The following is an 18,767-nucleotide window of genomic DNA, read 5'->3' on the forward strand; positions in this document are numbered from 1 at the left end:
CTAAATTCAAAGACACCCTGAAAATCAAAGTGAAAAAATTACACGGTAGGCTAGTCCATTTTTCCAAAATTTAATTTCAGCAACTCATAACGACACTCATGAGGTCCCTTTGTAGAGCTCTGACAATACCAGAGGATGCCCCTAATGAGATGATGGTTGGTGCCCTGAGAGCTATCTTCCCAGGTCTCGACTGGGGCACCACTGAGCTCCTGGACAGTCTGGGATGCAACCTAGTGGCACTGGATGGATGGAAACAAAGTCCTAGAGGTGTTCTATTGGATTCAGGTCAGGCAAAGGGTGGGGACCAGTCATTGGTATCAGTTTTTTCATTTTCCAGGAAGTGCCTGCAAACATACTGCCCCATGAGGCCAGGCTATGTTGTGCACCAGGAGAAACTCAGGACCTACTGCACCAGTATATGACAATCGGACTCCACGGTGCCGGGCACTGAGCACAGGGCCAACTAGCAGACGTCAGCCCCTCAAAGCCACTCTCATGAAGTCTGCGTCTGATTGTTTGATCAGAGACATTCACAACTTGTGACCTGCTGGAGGTCATTTGGTAGCTCTGGCAGTGCTCGTCCTGTTCCTCCTTGCACAAAAGACCAGATATCAGTCCTGCTGATGAGTTAAGTCCATTCCAGCTCTCCTAGAGTAATTGCCTGTCTCCTGGAATCTCCTCCATACTCTTAAGACTGTGCTGGGAGAAACAGCAAACCTTCTGGCAATGGAACATGCTGGAGGAGCTAGACCACCTGTGGCATCACTGTAGGGCCCTGGTATTGCCTTGTGTTACCAGTAGTATTACCGCAGACCCTAGCCAAATGCCAAATTAGTGGGAAAAAAACAATTAGTGGCCTCCACCCCTAAAACCATTTGTATTTGGGGATTGTCTCACTGTTGCCCCTCCTGTTGTTAATTTCATCAACACCAAAGCAGCTGAAACTAATTAAAAACCCTCTCTGCTACTTAATTGACCAGGTCAATATCTCAGAGGTTTAACTGACTCGATGCTGTACTCTGATTAAAAAGTGTTCTTTTGTTTTCTGGCATGTTTTGGTTGCCTGGGGTTAGGGATAATTGTTATCTAGTTAGACCACAGACAGCTAAGTAGTCATTGGAATAAATGTGTGCAAAATGCTAATGCATAGCGTTAAGCTAGAAGAATTGTGAGTAGAATTTGAAGGGCCGCCATATGCATCTTCACGTCTCACCCACAGATGTTGTTTGGCGTTTCAGCAATACTGTGTTCAAAATGAAGCCTAGTTTTGGAATCAAACGAGAACTCCATTCAAATGCAATGTGGGGAAAGTCTTAAGCAAACAGGATGCACCTGAACAAAGTTAGGAGGGCCACAGTACAAGGTCTGAATATTTTAGTAAATCAGAATTTGGATTTTTTTTTTGTTTTATTCTTCAGCGGAAAAAAACGTGTTTTTACTGCAGTGTAAACTTGTGGACAAGAATGACCACTTTATCCTTTTAAGATGAATTTAACAACACGATACCAAGCAGAAGAGCGGTCTGAATGTCTTTCAAATCCAGTGTATAGCAGAGAAACAATTTGTCCAGTTTTTGTATTCTTTCTTCTGTTTAGCTTGACAGAAAAGCTCTGAATCCTCTCCTCCCACACAGTCCTCTCTCCTCAGTATCAGAACTGCCTCCCAGTTCGCTCTGTTCACCTCTTCTGGCTGTCATGCATGGGTTCACAGCCAGTCATTTCTACTGTATAGGCCACTGCAGGTCAAAAGGCAAACTTATGTAAGTAAAAGTCAGAGGATTTCTGTGTGTTGTCAAAATCCAGCAGGGTCCATGCTATTTTATTTTTCTCAGTGTGTGTGTGTGTGTGTGTGTATTGAAAGAAAGTGGTGCTGGTCTATGCCAGCCCCCACAGATCACTGTGTTGTGCATTGTGCCTTCAGCTTGCTGTCCATCATCACACCAACAATGGTTAACTGTGTGACCCTTTTGTCTCAAGGCAGCAGCCTGTGCGTATGTGCGGACAGATAAGAGGCGTTACTGACTTACATACGCACACACAACAGAAACACAATGCAAGGCCATTTTTTAGGTTATTCTGTAAGTGTTTCGCAAACACGAATGACCTTTTGCATCTTCTACTCTGATTCTGTCCTTGCGTCTTAAAAGTATCGAACGAACTTTTCCAAAAGGACGAAACATGATTGCTTTTGCGATATATTTTTTATATATATATTTATATACATTTATATTTCTGGAAACAAGAAGGATTAAATTATACCAAAGCTATATTTTCAGCAGCATAGCGTGGAGTTGTCCAATTCAGAGAAAAACTCACGTAGACATATCGACAACCTAGTTTAAACGATTGCAAATGCACTGAAATTCTATGACTGGCCAGGCTGATGCAATGGATTTAATTTCACTGATTTTTCTTCGTCTCAGCTTTGTGAGGAATGATTATGGCTTATTATCTGAGCCAGAAATAGCCCACATCTAATAAATTCAAAGTGCCGAGACTACAGATGACACCTCCAGCTATGCACCGCGGTTAAATTAAAAGTGTATTTTTGTAAAGTCTCAGTATTATTTAGAGAAGTGCAATAGTGGTAGTTTTGGTATCTTAATGAGTTTTATTGTAAATTTAAAAATAAATCTGGATTAATGCATGATCTGAGTAATGAGCCAGTAGGTCAGTACGAGTGTCACACCAACTGGATGTTGTTCTCTAAAGTTTAGTTAGGCAACGCAAAGAGACGTGCCATGGTTCCCACAAGAAAACTGTCAGCAGCTTAACAAGACCTCTCATAAGAAGCATCTGTGATCAAGGTGATCTTCTGCATCCTCATTCCAAAGATTCTGGACCATCTTTTCAGGATCACCTAAAGCTTTAAGGAAATCATGGCTATAAGATGAGCCTAGTGCCAAAAGGAGAATTGGAATGAGAGCTTTCAGATTCAACAGCATATTTTGACCAGCCAAGTATCCCACACGGTGATGTGACCCATGGGAAGTTTTTCCCAAAAGGCACCTTCTGAAGTTTTCACCAGTGGATTGCCAGAAAGTAAATAAAACGTCCAGTGTGCCAATGCTTGTTTCTGCTACTCTATGTGATAGACATTAAATTTGCCTAGTTTTGTCACTGAAACTATAATATAGCCCATGAGATTAATGCTCAGAGTTGGTTATTAAAAAAACATTTTTGATAAACAAAAAGATTTTAGCTTCGCATTGTGTCACTTGGAGTGGTTGAAAAGGTGATTCTATTGCGATTTTTAACAAGGCTTAAATGTGGTTTCTTCAGAATCATCTCCCGTACTTTAAACTGTAAATTAAAAAGCACAAAACCATCCAATATGTACTTTGAGGGATTGTAACTCAGAAAATATTCACATTTTTAAGGTAAAATTTCACATAGTTATGTCAAAGGTAATGAAATGATTTTACTTTGAAGAAAAATGTTGATTCTAAGTTGGCTAGGTGGGAGGCACTGATTGATTTTGATTCATGAAATAATCCTTACTTATAACGTATTTGCTTCTTGAGGCCAGTTCTGCCATGCTGTCATGTTGTTCTTGTTGGAAACACCTTAAATAGACTGGATAAATGCATTCCCATACACAGCTCATACACACAACTTTCCTTATGGATCTCTGCATTTCCTGTTGGTTCCAAGTTTAAAGTCCAGATGCCCTTTTTTTGCCTTTCCTCTAAAGCATACTGGCTATTGTTTTTCAGATTCCCTTAGAGTGCCATCAGAGTAAAATGTGCCCCTTGCATCACCAGCTGTAGATAAAACTACCATGAAAGCAGCTGAACGTGGGTTTGTCCAACAGCACAAGATGTAGCCATGAAATTTTAAGTGTGTAGCTGACATCAAATAAAGACTCAGTCTGAGCACAGCCATGAGCCAATCCTTTATCTAATAAAGAAATAATGAATACTGAGTAGGCTATTCATGGCTGAGAATGTGAACAACATGTTGAAAATTGTTGTGGCAAATGTGATGCCATCACAAGATAGTGGGTACAAAATCAGAACTGGAGACTAACTCCTATTATTTAAGCCTTAATCCAGCAAGATTTGCATTATCTTTTTTTGGTGGTATCAAAACTCTAATGTTCACCCTGGCTGCCCACCTGGACAATGAGAGAAATCCATGCAACAAAGCGAGACTAAATGAGTCTGCAAAGCTTGGTGGTTGTTCTTTATGACCTCCACGTTATTTTAAATGAATGTTTTACAGTACACAGTGGAATGCGATGCCGTGACGATATCAAAAATCTCGATTAACACTGGTTTAAGATAACAAAGCGCCGCGAGAGTCACAATTAAGACAGTACAGTGTTGATGCACAAAAAACACAAGTTATTCATACATTCTAAAGTGCTGTGATACAAGTCTCCAACAATCACATTTGACAGGCTGCCACAAACACTATACCTCCGCAGCATGAATTTTGTTAAATTATTATTAAACCGAGGCAATAAAACTCCCAAAGAATCCCTCGTATTCATCATCCCAGAAACTGCAGAGGCAATATTTTCACATATACACGAAGATCATGAGGATGGGATATGAATCAAAAATTATAAATAGGATTTTGTTCATGTTCATACTGTCCCATTTCTTGCAGATTCCATCTTATTCAATTTCCATTTCATCCATTCAGATGACACTCTCATCTGCAACTACGAGAGCCTCAGTGAGCAGGTAGTGGTCAGATGTATGGTCCCTGGTCAGTTATCACAGATGCAAATCACATGCATAAATTTGAATGTGCCGCCCTCCAAATGAGGACTCAAAAAACATTACTTCATCTTTTAGAGAACAAGATGGGTTTGTTTGGTTGTAGGCTTACAGTTCTTGGAATTGATAGACAGGGAATAGCTCAAAGTTCATTCATGGACTTTACTCCTGCTGTAGGTTAGCTGTACTCAGTTGTAGCTTGCTTCTCCTGTGGGATAAAAATTGTGCTTGTAATTTATCAGAACTGGCTTAAATATTTTTTGTTGTTGTTCTGTGTGTCTTCTCCATGCTGTTTAGTATTTGTCCTGTGAGAATGGAGTAACATTTACCCACTATAGATAAAAAGCAGACCATCACCATGTGTTCGGTTCTTCTGGCATTTTCCATTTTTGCATCCTTACTCACAGAGATCTGACTGCCAATAACTAACGTGTTCACTAAGAATATACTACACACTCAACTATTTTATCTCGTACGCAGTCTGCCGAAGCATGCATGGTATGAATCTGTGTCTGGGCATAAAGCCAGTTCTAATTTAGTTGAGCCAGTGGGCAAAAAAAAGCTTTATTGGGGTTGCATCTCATATAAGGTTAGCCAAACTGGAGGTAGTCTCTCTTCGAGCGTGACGGTCCATATGTCCTGAAACAGTGAAGATGTGCAAAACCCGGTCTACAAACCGCCGTCCGTGCCTCGTCCTCTCAAGAAGGATCACCACTACAGAGTATATCCCAACACCCACAACTGCAGCTCCACCTCCAGCCAGCAAAACCACTCCAGAAATGTACATGTCATTAAGGGCTTGGCCAGGCTTTGGCATACGGTTGGCAAGGGCCAGATGCAGTAGAACCCCTCCACAAATCAACAGTGACAGCCCGGTAATTAAAACCACTAGAAGGTCCGATAAACCACCGCTCTTTAGCATGTCGATCCGCTGTCGGCTCCGAACGCAATTCATGTCCTGCACAGCTGAGCTGAGAAGTTGTTTGAGCAGGACTCCCAAGGCTAGCAGGCACAAAGCTGTGCCCGTGCCGAGCCGCCACTCACTCGAGACGCTGGTGGTAGTCGAAAGAAGGCCGACGCCCCCAAGTCCGCAACCCAGGATGAGAATCACAGCGACACAGTAGCAGAGGAAAGACTTCCCAGGATCTCTGAACCACCACAGCTCCACTTGTTCCTCTAGGATGCTGTGCTGAATCTGTGCTGGGTCTGCTGGACCATTAAGGCCCAGTTCAGGACTCCTGGCTTCCCTTGCGGGGGGAAGGTTGTCCAGCTCCGGCATTGTAGTGGTACTCCCAGCCTGCTGAAGAAGGATGCAACCACCACAACGAGGGAATGAGAATCCACAAGGTTACTTTGGTCCTTCCTAAATCTACCAAAGGTTACTGCAGGTCAATCAGGACAAGCAAGAGATTCCAGAAGTTTTATGGGGGAATTTGCTCAAAATTATCCAGAAATTTTTCGATTTTTAGCAGATCTAAAAAGAGGTTAAATGTAATTCCCCAAAAATGTTCCAAAAAATTTTACTGAGATCAGTGTATTGTATTTTATCCACAATGGTTTGTACTCAAAGGTTCCACAAAGTTAGTTTGGATGTATTGTTCCTGAAAATTCATGGAATTTCTTGTAGTTTTTCTTGTAGTTAACACCGGATACAGAGTCAGATCCCAGTCATCCTTAATGCGTTAGTTTCTGAATCAAAGAATCCACACATCGGCAAAAGTGTTAGTTGGTAGCAGTCACCTGGAAGACAAGACATACAGTTCATTCAGTGCTGTAGGTGGCCTCTCCAGCTTACTTAGTTAGATAACTGTCTTACTAACTAGTACATAGATTCAATTCCTAACCAAACAATAAGTCACAGCACAGAAATGCATGGATAAGAAGTGCTCGTCTATCATTTCTTCCCCAAGCACAACGTGGAGAGGAGTAATAGCTTAACTTTCAGATCAATTCAATTCAATTCAATTGAATCTACACAGCACCAAATCACAACAACAGTCGCTTCAAGGTGCTCTAACCACCCACGTTCAACAGTGTCTGGCTAAACACAGGCTTATATACGAAGACTTTACTTCTGTTTCTTCCTTCTTGTTTTTAAGGGTCTCTTTGTTTTCCACACCCTGAAGGATGTGATCAGTACAAGATAAGTTAAAGATACACTTCAGACCAGCTAAAAATCCTCTGCATGCTGAGCTCCAGAGATTGAAGTTCTTTGCCTCCTATTCACCAACAAGTTTGTTTTTTGTTTCTGCTCTTTTATTTTCTGACACTGTGTGAAACCTGAGAAGCAACAAGCACAAACAGTGTTATTCAGCTCGGTGTCAAGTTTCTCTTTAAAAATTTTAAGTTTGTGTATATTTTGCAGCAACGGATAAAAAGCAGACAAATTAAAGACACGTACACACACATATACACACACAAAGTTTCTATGTAAAAAAAACTTGGTGTGCTGACACCGGCAACCTTTTCTTTCTCTCGTTATCACTATGGTAATGAGTTGCCACTACAGAGGCGGCTGGATAAAAGGAGCATCAGCTGTCGATAGAATAAACAATTCCTATCCACGCACACACTGAAAATCAAACAGCTAATCCACAAATGTAAATTTTCGTTCTTTTCATCCTTCCAAACAGACACCCACACAGCCTCACTTGACGAATCTTTCTATTACCTTGAGTCCAGTAAATCTTCTTTTCCTTCCTCACATGCACTGTTAACACAAATTGGAGTAAACCCCCCAAATCACCACCAACCCTTTATTTAACCTTCTTGCTGACCTCAGCACATTTAGCGTCCACACTGTAGTTTGTAACCTCTTCACACACCCGTAACACAGTTATGTAAACAAACAGCAAGCAAACAACCTCAAGGTTATGGCTCTCCACAGCTTGTCTTTCAAAAAAAAAAAAAAAACTGTCTGCGGCTTTATTTCTATCAAAGTCACAGGCCCACGCTGTCCAACAGAAGCTGACAGTAGTCACAGTTTGTCCTCAGCAGTCGTGGATCCAAATTGAAATTGAAATCGCATCTTTGAATCCCCCCCCACACACACACACAGACACACACGCTGTTTGGAAAAGACTAAACAAACATGCAAGATCACATTTCTTGTCAGTATGGACAGGTACCGCCTTGTATCGAGGTGGAGCAGTTATACCGTGACACGGGGAGATATGAGTTGCATACACAAGGTGTGAAATGAAGAGTGAGGTAATTACAGCCGAGGAGGAGGGTGTTTATTGGCAACATGCTGTTCTGGAAGCTTTTCACATCCTGTATCTGGTGGAGTGCTGTGTCAGTATGTGTGCGCGCGCGCGCGTGTGTGTGTGTGTGGTTGGCTTTTTTACAGTTGTAGATAAGTAGTTAAAAGAAATGCTATAAAAAGAACATGTGACTTATCACGTTTAATCATATGATAAGCCTGTGCATGTTTCACTGAGTATCTGCATTTGTTTTCGCATATGTGCACGTGTGTGTCTCTGTGTGTGCACCTGTGCATGTATGTTGAGTCACTAATTAATCCCAGCTGATTTGAGCTCAGTGTCACTGACAGGTGAGGCCAAAAACACAGCACAGTCACTGAGATGAAGAAACATATGATTTAAGGTGAAAAAAAGAAAGACGCTACAACGCCACCCAAAGCTGTGAAACTATCCCTTTGATTCCTGCTGAACTCGTTTATGAGACATTATTTATACTCTTTCGTTAAGCTCCTAGTAACATGAAGCGCGTGATCAACAGGGCGACAGAGCGAGAGGCACCGGCACGTGACACAAGATGAAACTGAACCCTCGATGACGCGAGTATATCTTACTTCATGTTCTGTTTTTCGCAGTCGAATCCCCACAGAGACAAAACACAGACACAGAACTGCTGGGCTGTGTCTGCCTTTCTTCTTTTTATCACTTATATGACCTCTAAACCCTGTCATATCATCCGTGTCTTATTGGCTTCATAAATATCTCCACAAAAGCACTGACTCACTGCCTAACTCTGTGCTGGCCTCCTTTTAAGAAATAGAAAAGAAGTAGAGAGGCACAAATAATTTACACAAACAAATTATTCAGTTTTTCCACTGTGCTCTGCTCAAGTCACTAATGTCAAAAGTTGACTTTTTTTTCTTTAGTAAAAGCTTGAAATAATCTTTGGTTGTCAGTCTGAAACCTTGATACAGTCTGACACAGATTGTGAATGAGGTAGGGCCATCTCCTCATGCTTGAAAATTCAAAAAGATTTTGCGGCACTGCTGTTGCCCGAAGTCATCTTCATCCCACTGTTTTACACCCGTGCGCTAAAACCTTCAGTGCACCATGTCTAACGATGAATCTTCACACCTTTAGCCGTCGATTCACACTCCCACAACTCTTGGCATATTCATAAAATATAGATCCGCAGATGCACTACTGCCGCTGACTGTAAAACTCAGCGAGGCTGAGTTGACAAGCAGCATTATTGAGAATCTGCTTCATCCCTTCATTTGGACTGACAATCCCGGCACTTGTCGTGACCTATGAATGTGGCAGGTACTTGCATATCAAAAATGTGCTGATTATAAATCAGCACATCTTGATGTCTAAAGTAGCTTATAAAGGCATTTGAAAGCTACTCTAGTGATTATTATTTAAATTTATCAGAAGACACAGTGTCTGAAGACCACCGTAGATGGCTGTCTTTTAAGTGACAGGAATAATAAGTGTGTCATGGACACTCAGCTCTGCAGAAGTACTGACATGATTGAAATGGGCTGACACTACCAGTAAAAACATTCTCTGTACTGCTAATGCAACCAAAACTTAATTAAAGTCATTAAAAATCCCAAAGACACTGTAATTGTAAACCCTGGACACAGAGTATCATCCTCTTTCTCTTTCGCTCTCTCCGTCTCTGCTACGTTTTCAGCCCACAAGGTCACAAGAGGAGCTGTGCTTTAGAGTAAAATACAGTATACCTCACTCCAATTACCTGGGAAGCTTTGGGACTCCGGTATTCCCGCCTCTGTTATGTTGGCCAGCTGAATTCATTTCACCGGCCATTAGTGCCTCGTTTTACTGTTGATGAGGGGTTCTTTTTAAAGTTGGATGTCAGGATATCGTATGCTAATCAGAGTGCCGGTCAGCAGAGTTTGATAGAAGAGAGCAAAAGCATCCAAAGAAAGTGAAGTAGGCAAAATTTTGCTTATTTTAAAAATGCAAAGAAAGAAAGAAAAATGCAGGGACTCAGGTGGGAGAATGAAAGCGCAATAACCCCAAAATGAAGTGGATGTTTGAGTGCTTGGCAAAGGTGCAGTGCAGAACGTGGTAGCTTACAGCAGATAAAAGCATGCGTTGACATCCAGGGAAGCTCGGACTGGAATGCAATGCGTATTACGTTTTGACTGTCAGAGGAAAAAAAGAGAAAACAGCTTTATTCAGGTAAGCACAGCACAATGGGAAGTGGCTTGTATGCTGTTTAAAAAAAGCTGAAACATTGTTTGCCAGGCTGTTGCAACTTCTGTGAATTCATTCTGGAGCACACAGACTGGAGGGGAAGAGGAAGTTTGGGGCTCAAAACCAAACTTGTTGTGCTATAGACAGCCTTTCCTTCAGTATTTGCAGTTCATTTGCTTTCCTCTAAATTATGTTCACTATATTTAGAGGGTTTTTTTCCAATCTTCACATCCTCTTACTGCAAAAATGTAGAACAAGGCATCAGTGCCAAATAATCAAAGCGAAAATATGTCAGAAAAAAGATAGATCCTTCTGCTCCTGCTGCTGAATTTCCTGCTGTGTGCATTTTTTATCTGAGGACGGCAGGACGGGCTGAAGGGGAGTCCATGGGAGATTAGACGATGTGTTGCTGTGGTGACAAAGCAATGCTGTACTTCCTGTCTCCCCCCCCCCTTTTACACTCGCACCCACCCTCTTCTCCTCTAGTCAGGCGTTGATTCTCTTGGCGTCCCCACGGGCGAAGAGAGGGGTCAGGGTTGGCTCCATCTGTCTATGTGATGGGCATCGGTGCCAAGCGCCACGGGGGCTGGAGGGAGAGGAAAGAAGACTTGTGCGGAGTGGGAGGGTAACGGATGTTTCTGAGCAGTCATCTGGGACTCCGAATGGGGCTGAAACTGGGCCTGGGGAGTGGGAAAGGGGTTCAGGGAAGTGGATTGGGGATAAGGGCGTTAGAAGCAAAGGGACAGAGGGAAAGGCTAGGGGCTAAGGAGAGTGCTGAGACTTCACTCTTGTTCCTGGTATAACAAAGGTGGCTGGCAAAGAAGAATGATGCTGAATAGGTCTTTATGCAGGCAAGCTGGATCTTTCGTCTGTTCTCTAGTCACAATGGACAGGCAAGACACTCGGGGAGCCTCGCTGTGTCCGGAACCAGTGATGAGACAATGGCAGAGTCAGTATTACTGTCCTCACTCTGCCAGGCATCACAAGGGAAAACCTAAGAGAAAAAGAAAAGACTTTTACAGGAGCTGCACATACTGTTCTTTAACCCTATGGTTCACTTTAAAAGCACTTACACGTTCATTCCTCTCCTGTTCTGCCACTGAAATTCAGCTTCTATCCCTCTAACGGCAAGCAAATCACTGTGTTCAAATGTTAAAGATGCTTCAAGTCTACAAACCGGTGCGTGATCGTCAAACTGATTAACGAGCTTAATTAAAATCTTGCACATTATCAAGGAACGGAATACCCAGATGAACCCCCGCAACACCGCAACCAGAACTACGTTTCTTTTTCAGAAACTAATGGTTTGTTTTCAGCTACTGGGGTTTTAAAGATGGCAGTGTGGGTTGGATTTAACTAATTCTATAGCTGGTGGATGGACTACCATGAAATTTACTGCAGGCATTCATTTTCAGTTTGTCCGGCGCCACCCGTCAGGATGAACTTTTGGTCCCGGGTGAAAAGTCTCAACAAATGAGAAGTGGTTCAAGTACCATCTGGGATGATTCATGATGAATCTGTCGATGCCTTAAATTTTAATCTTGTGCCATTACTAATTAATTACTCTAGGTGTGATTAAGCCCAGAGGGAACACAGTGGAAGTAGTTTGATGTGATTCCTGGAGTGCTGCAGCGAGAAACTGCTACAATCACACTTCAGCGTGCGACTGTACCTGGCTTCGGGACCTTTGGGGTGGACAGGGAGATTAATCTAAGTGGTAAGAACAAATGTGAATGGATTGCAGTAGTTGTGATTAAAGAAAAAGTGGTTTAATACCAGATATGTTACTGCAAAACAATGTTTCTCGATTGGATTCCTCCATCAGCTGCCACAAAGGTCATCCAAATGACCGTGTACGTGGTCGGTAGCTATGTATAGCAAACAGATCCTTACCACCCTCTGTCCATCTTGAATGTATTGTGTCTCAAAGTAAAATGGAGATAATTATGCATGGCTTCTTGTCTTGATTATTTGTTATCCCTTATTCCTCTGCCTGAGCAAATCATCCCTGGATCGCCTACAAATGATCCGGAATGCCTCTTTCACGCACCAGGTCCCATGGGATATAGATTTTGTCTACCTTACACTGGCTCCCCCTAAAGTTTATGCTTCAGTTAAAACTTTTGGTAAGCCCTTTCAGAGCCCTCCATGGTCAGACAACTCTGTATGTCAGTGAATTACTACAACCAAACATAACATCTAGATCCCTGAGGTCTGTGATTTAGGTTAAAGACAAAAAAATGGTGACTGTGCTTTTGAGGTTGTGGCTCTCTCATACCACAATACCCAAATTCAGTTTAGATTTAAGTTCCTTGTTGTTCCTTCACTTTTTTATAATCCATTTAACTGGGCTCTTCTTTTAGCATAATCTTCTACCTTTATGGGCTATTGAGCTACACGTTTCCGATGTTTTGGCAGATATACCGCAGTAATTTCCAAACTTTTGGGATGAATAAGTTGTTGTTTTCTTACCTCATCTATTGTCAGAAACTTTGGCTAATTGCCAATCCCTTCTACATTAATGGCATTCCCAACTGCTCCACCTGCACTTTGTTGCTAATTAGCTAGCGTTAATATGGCTAACGTGAAAATTTGTCGACATTGCAATCTGATGCATTAGGCAGCTTCACAGAGCAGCTAGTGTGGCTGCAGACCTTCAGTTGTAAGCGATATTAATATTTTTAGATGCTTTAAACTTCCCATTTTCATTCTCCTCCTTACCCACTGCCTCATCTCAGGTGATTTTCTTCCTTCCCAAATGAGCTTTATATCTCAGCTTATGACACAATATCACCCTGACTGGCACGACCAGCCAAGACCTTCCCCCCTGACACTTTATCCACAACCAAGCACACACACTCATCCCCATCTGCTTTCTTCACACTCTTCCTTATCTCCATAGCTTTACACACGTTTCCTCCCTTTTTTCTATGCCTCTCATATCGTTCTCTGTCTCACTACCAGTGCTCCTCTGTGTGGCTACTTCTTATCTTTTCTGTCTGCTCGGGTATTGGGATGTTGTGAAGGCAGAGATGTGCATGGGGTGTGGAGGGGGGATTACTCACAGAGGTCCCTCTGGATTCAGGTAAAAGCCTGTTTGACTCAAAGCCCCATGCAAACATGTGTCATGCACACAGCTACCTGGACCTTTTTCCCTGTTTTGGTGTTTACATTGTTTTCTCCTTGAAATTCTGATGCTATTCTCCCTTCAATCATTCTTGTATTCACATCCCATCATTCCCAACATTAAAAAATATGCCAATTCATCAGCCTCGGTAAAACTGCTGAGTATTGTTAATCCCCAACGCGAACACATGTTAACAATCAAAGCCAAAACTCGATTTGCACAAATTTGTTATCTGGAATATGGTGTTCCTCTCTTTTTAAATAGACGTCTTCCTCTCACTGGAAACACTGCTGTTGACAAAAATGTAGACCAGTCTAATTCAGCTTAGCAGAGGCTCTGGATCTCACTCAGCCGGTACGATGGGAGCCAAATGGGGCTTTTAACACACTGAGCGCAATTCAAAATGGCTCGAATATTTCTGCTTCTGTCAAACTGGCTCCTTTACCATGACTCCAGAAATCCAGATTTTTTTTCTTTCTTTCTCTTTTTTTTTTTTTGAAAGTTGAAGGAAATTAACTGAATGACGTGCATAATGACTAAGTTGTGTAATAACCCTCGGTCCCCGAAGTGGAGGAGTGTTGATTAAAAAAGAAAAAGAAAAAAGGGAAGAACCTCTGTCCAGCCGGTTGCTTTCCCTTGTCATGCACAGCTGCAATATTAAAACGCTAATCAAATCACCAATTAACATGCTGGTCCCCTTCTGCTTCACTCCCGCTGACGATGGAAAAGGCTCACCCCCACCTCCCCATCTTCTGTCTTTGTTTATTTTAACCCTGACCCTTTCCTCTTGTGGGTTTTAAAGGTGATTTTCAACATATTTTAATTTGATATTGGCTGTCTGGTGATGATAATTGTAATGAATGAGATGGCTGTCTCAGTGTCTGGCTATTTCCTCACTACCTGAACTGATGTCTCCATCCTGCAGCTGCACGTTGTGGCTGAACTTTTAATACAGATTTTTAGTCTTAGGTGACAGGAATTTTTTTTGACATCTATGTTCCCCGGAGGATGAAACCTAACAACTATAATGAGCTCCCAACTTTCTCTGTAGTGCCTATATGAGGAGGACACCTGCGGTTAAGTGAGATGTTCTAATGACTATTGTATCGATAAGATTGAAAAAACACTGATGCCCCCACACTTTTATATGCTTAATATGAAACTAGAGCGAGCAGCTTGCTATAATGTTTATATATATCACAGACAGAGAGCCAGCAAGAAAACTGATACATGCCAGAGTATTGATAAAGTTTCAAAAATCTCTCCCCATGCTCTCCTTCATCTCCTCTTCCCCTCACTCCCTTACCAGTCACAACAGATGGCTACCCCTCCTCTGAGCCCGGTTCTGCCCGAGGGTATCTTCCTGTTAAAATGGATCTTTGTCTTCCCATCGTCGCAAAATACTTCCTCCTATGAGATTGTCAGATCATTGGCTCTTTATTTTATTACATAAATTGTACTTGGGCTTGATCTGTAACTTCTTGGAGTCTCTACTGCTCGCAAGTACCTGGAAAGCAAATAGCCTTCCCATCACTGTCGGGTTTTTTTAATAGCACCGTTCTAGCAATAGTAAACACATGTTAATGTGTTAACCAGTTAAAAACAATGACGCAAGTGCTAAAACACCAACATGTTAGCAGTGGATTTAAAGCTGCAGTGCTGATCACGAAGGGAAAAGCAGCCCGTGGATCTACAGCGGCTTCATCAAACTTAAACATGCCTCTTTGTCAATTCAGTCTGTTATAGAAGTAAATAATTGATTGATTCATATATAATGCCAGCAAGCTCCAGCGTAGACTGCACTAACAACATGGTATTTTTTTTATAAGCTGCGTAAGTGAAAACCTGAATCATGTTTGGAAATGCTATTAGTCTCATCTTTTAAAAAGGTGGGACCTCCCACTGATGAGACAAAAGTGGATCCTGCCAACATGATGTGAGGGTTTCAGCGGGAGAAACTGGTAAGGAGTACAGGATGCTGACACTCAGCTATGTCTGTGTGTGCAGTAAGCATTTTCTCACTGATAAGTTAGAAATCAGTGTCATTTTAAGCTTACTGTATTTCTGCAGGCTAAGCTGAGGCATTTTTGACATTATTCAGCTTGTGTTACAGACGTTTTTCAGAATGATACGAGTGACACTGTTTTGACTGCAAGTGCCTTCGCTAACCACAGCAGAATGCTTATATAGCTAACATTAACTACCAGCAAAGATTGCCAAAATAATCCTCTGATGTGGTGAAATCTAATATTTTTAGCCAGCTGCAGTCATTTTGCGAGTGATTCAGCCCTTGATTGTGGTGCCCGCTGTTCTCCCCTCCAGTGGAGGTGGTGTTCAGAGGTAAAGCACTATCTCTACAAGCTGCCGGTATGGATGCGTGTAGATGTAAAAACAATCTTGTGCAAACAGCTTAAAGTTATGATCGTCAATTTGATGCAAGTACAAAAGGAAGAATTGCCTTTTCTGAACACAGTCTGGCAGTTTAGCCTCATCTCACCCCTTTATGGAATTCATTATGCTTACTGATGGATGTGTATTATACCCAGGGACAGGAGTGGATGTAGTCATTACAGCTGCTACCGATGCCACACTACATACCTGACTGTGTGCATCTGCTGACGGTGGAGAAAGGGGGATATTTAAGATTCTTGTCTGATACTCTACTCTGATTTGTGTGTTGTCTCAAAGCCAACACACAAACACATACAAAAAACGCACCCTGTGTTGCACGGTTATCCACAGACTCAATCACTGACTCACTTTGTTTTTCTCCTTCTTTCATCCTGCACTCTGTGTTGACTTCAGGCTCTTTCTTAACGAGGTCTATCACATGTTGTTTTCAGCCTGACTTGTTTTTAAGAGTTAGACCTCATCTTAAATGATCCTTAAAGTGCTTTCGGTGTAGAGAGACTGACAGTCAGCATGTAACCTCGGCTCATTTAGATGCCCTGCCATGATTCATCTTCGGCCTTTAGATTAGTACCAGCAGATCAAGAGGTTATGAGCAAAGCAGCAGGGGTCATGCCTGGACAGTCTATTGATCTGTTGCAATTGCGAAGGCTTGAATACAGCTACAACACTCCCTTTCTATGTGGTTTATGGATTTTCCACAATGCAGCAAAACTGATAGCTGAGTATATGACAGCAGCCCTATGAAGTGATGATCTACAGCGTATCTGAAGCCCTATGTGTTTGATAACTGTGGACCAGCCTACCAGAGCAAAGGTTAGTGGGTATGGCATAATGTCAATATCTTTTACTTCCTTGTTTTCCTCAGTATAAAATAGACAATTTATTCTTCCGGGAAAGTCCAGAAAGCATACGAGCATGACAATGCAACTATTGTGGGAAAAGTGACACCAATATCCAGGCACCTTACATCTACATACAATGGATTTCTTTAAGAAGTAGTGCTTACATCTATCATAAGATAGATAGATAGATAGATAGATAGATAGATAGATTTAGTCTTTTAGTTAAGTCCTTACAAAAGCCAAGAGAGAAAAACACTTTTAAAAAGAGACACGGATACTGACCTTTATATGATAACACTTTAACAGTTTAGTATACAACTTACTAAATTGTTAAATATTTTGTTTTTTAAAAATAAAGGTGCTATGTCCGTGACACCAGCCTGCACTACTGCGCAGATGAGCGCTATTATTACTATTATTATTACTGATCGACAGTGACCTTCTTTTATAATCCTTTTTATAATACTGCTGTTCATTCGGGAATAAAGGAACGTGAATAATGTAGCGGTTACAAAAACTCGCATGTAAGTTTTTAAATAAATCGGATTTAAGAAAAAAAGCCCTTTGTTGGTAAAAAGTTGAAACTCTTCTGTGTTTGGAGCTTGTTTATTAGAAGCCACTCTTACCTGTGCGCTAAGCTGTTCACACTGAATGCCTTCAGCTCCGCGCAGTAGCTGCGCTCGATTTCTTTTCAGTAATTCCCAGCTCGTTGTCCAGATCATCAAAGTCCCACAGCCGTATGTCGCCGCATACCTTCAGCCGTCTTTTGGATGAGAGGGTCCAGAGCAATGAATGTGCCGTGGGTGCCGCGCTTCCCCTCCTTTCGCTCTCGGTGAAAGCCCACAGTCTCTCTGCCTCTCCGCCGGACGGACTTCCCCCGTTTAATGCAGGTGTGGCCGCGCACGGCGACAGGGGACGCCGATGGGAGGGGACAGAGAGTCAGCGAATCGACCTCCGCACTGCCGTGGGTCCCCAGAGGGAAACCAGCACATGAAACGAAGGACGGCTGCTCCTGATAAATAAAAGATTCACTGTGATTGTGGTGGAGGGCTGTCAGGTTTACAGAGTAGTATTGGTTTAACCCTTCCAGTCCACAAGGAGGCGAAAAGTCTGCTGATCAATAGATTAATCAATAACTGTAGCTAGTGTTAACAGATTGATATAATATTAATCTAACTGATTAACATTAGGGCTATAAGGCGGTGCACTTGTTGTTTTTCTGCCATTCATCACTTAGCAGTGACATAACGTGATTGATTCTGAGACAGAAAGCAAATTTCTGAGCAATTTCTATTGCTGCTCCTGTGGAACTCTCCATCATGCTGATGTTTGTGCGCTATTGAGCGCTTTAACCCTGTATGGTGTTCGGGTCTGTGAGACCCGTTTTCAGTTTTTCTCAAAAGAAAAATTAAACAATTAATTATTTTTTCAACCTGAAATTCATTGGCTTTGGCTTATTTTCTGTGAAGAACATAAACTAATTTTCAATGACCTCATACTGTACCTCCCCCCACGCATTTACATTACATACAAGGTGTTCGGGTCCACTGGACCCAGGTCTAATAAAAGTGTTGAAAGTGTAGGTCCTGTGTTCCCACACTCTGTCTTCCTCCTTTCTGGTGCTGCTGATTGTGTTTTCTTCCCCTCCTGCTCCCGCACAAAGTTGCAACATTGTTGAAAATCCAACTATCAACACCGTCTGCTCTTACATTCCCACACATTTTACCCTCTTTCTTGAGGGATCCAAATTTTATTTTCTCATACCCTGTCCCACCTGCAAATTAGGGGCATAATACTATAAATAAGACTTTGCCAGTGTGGTTCTTTATCACAACTGATCAAGATGGCAAAAGATTATCTGCTGAGAGGGCCATCCAATTGATTTTGGAAGAGAGAGAGGCTTCGGATGATGATGTTGACAAAGAGGTTTCAGAATATTTCACATTTCTGAAAATTCAGAGTCTGACAGTGACTTTGAAGAAGAGGATGAGGTTGAGCACCATTTAGTAACAAAACGAAGACGAGCACCCCATCTGCTGCCAGCTCCAGGACCAGAACAAGCCCACCAGACAGCAAGTGAAGAAATATGGATGTCAGTAACTGGTGAAATTAAATGGTCTTCTTGCCCAAGAAATGGGCCACCCTGCAGAGCTGTTACTGTGATAAGCCAGGGCCAACACGGCTGACAGTTACTCATGTGCAGGACATCAAGTCTTCATTTGAGCTTTTCATCC

General features: G+C 42.1%; 1 protein-coding gene across 4 annotated transcripts; it reads right to left on the reverse strand.

The window, feature by feature from the left end:
• Positions 1 to 56: 56 nt before the first annotated feature.
• tmem125a (transmembrane protein 125a) lies at positions 57 to 17,531 on the reverse strand. Of its 4 annotated transcripts, none has more exons than XM_026146476.1 (3): positions 17,160 to 17,531; positions 10,033 to 11,146; positions 57 to 6,466 (listed from the first exon to the last, which is right to left on the reverse strand). In XM_026146476.1, the coding sequence occupies exon 3, from the start codon at positions 6,003 to 6,005 to the stop codon at positions 5,307 to 5,309; it is 699 nt and encodes a 232-aa protein (XP_026002261.1). In that variant the 5' UTR covers positions 6,006 to 6,466; positions 10,033 to 11,146; positions 17,160 to 17,531; the 3' UTR covers positions 57 to 5,306. The 4 variants fall into 4 exon arrangements, with proteins under 4 accessions (XP_026002261.1, XP_026002260.1, XP_026002262.1 ...); XM_026146475.1 differs by having other exon boundaries at positions 9,689 to 11,146; XM_026146477.1 differs by having other exon boundaries at positions 10,624 to 11,146; positions 17,160 to 17,530.
• Positions 17,532 to 18,767: the final 1,236 nt, after the last annotated feature.

This window comes from Astatotilapia calliptera, chromosome 17 (genome assembly GCF_900246225.1).
Source record: "Astatotilapia calliptera chromosome 17, fAstCal1.2, whole genome shotgun sequence".
NCBI classification, from domain to species: Eukaryota; Metazoa; Chordata; class Actinopteri; order Cichliformes; family Cichlidae; genus Astatotilapia; species Astatotilapia calliptera.

Excerpts from the sequence above, each read along its gene's own strand:
- tmem125a (XM_026146476.1), bottom strand. The coding sequence starts at position 6,005 with ATGCCGGAGCTGGACAACCTTCCCCCCGCAAGGGAAGCCAGGAGTCCT.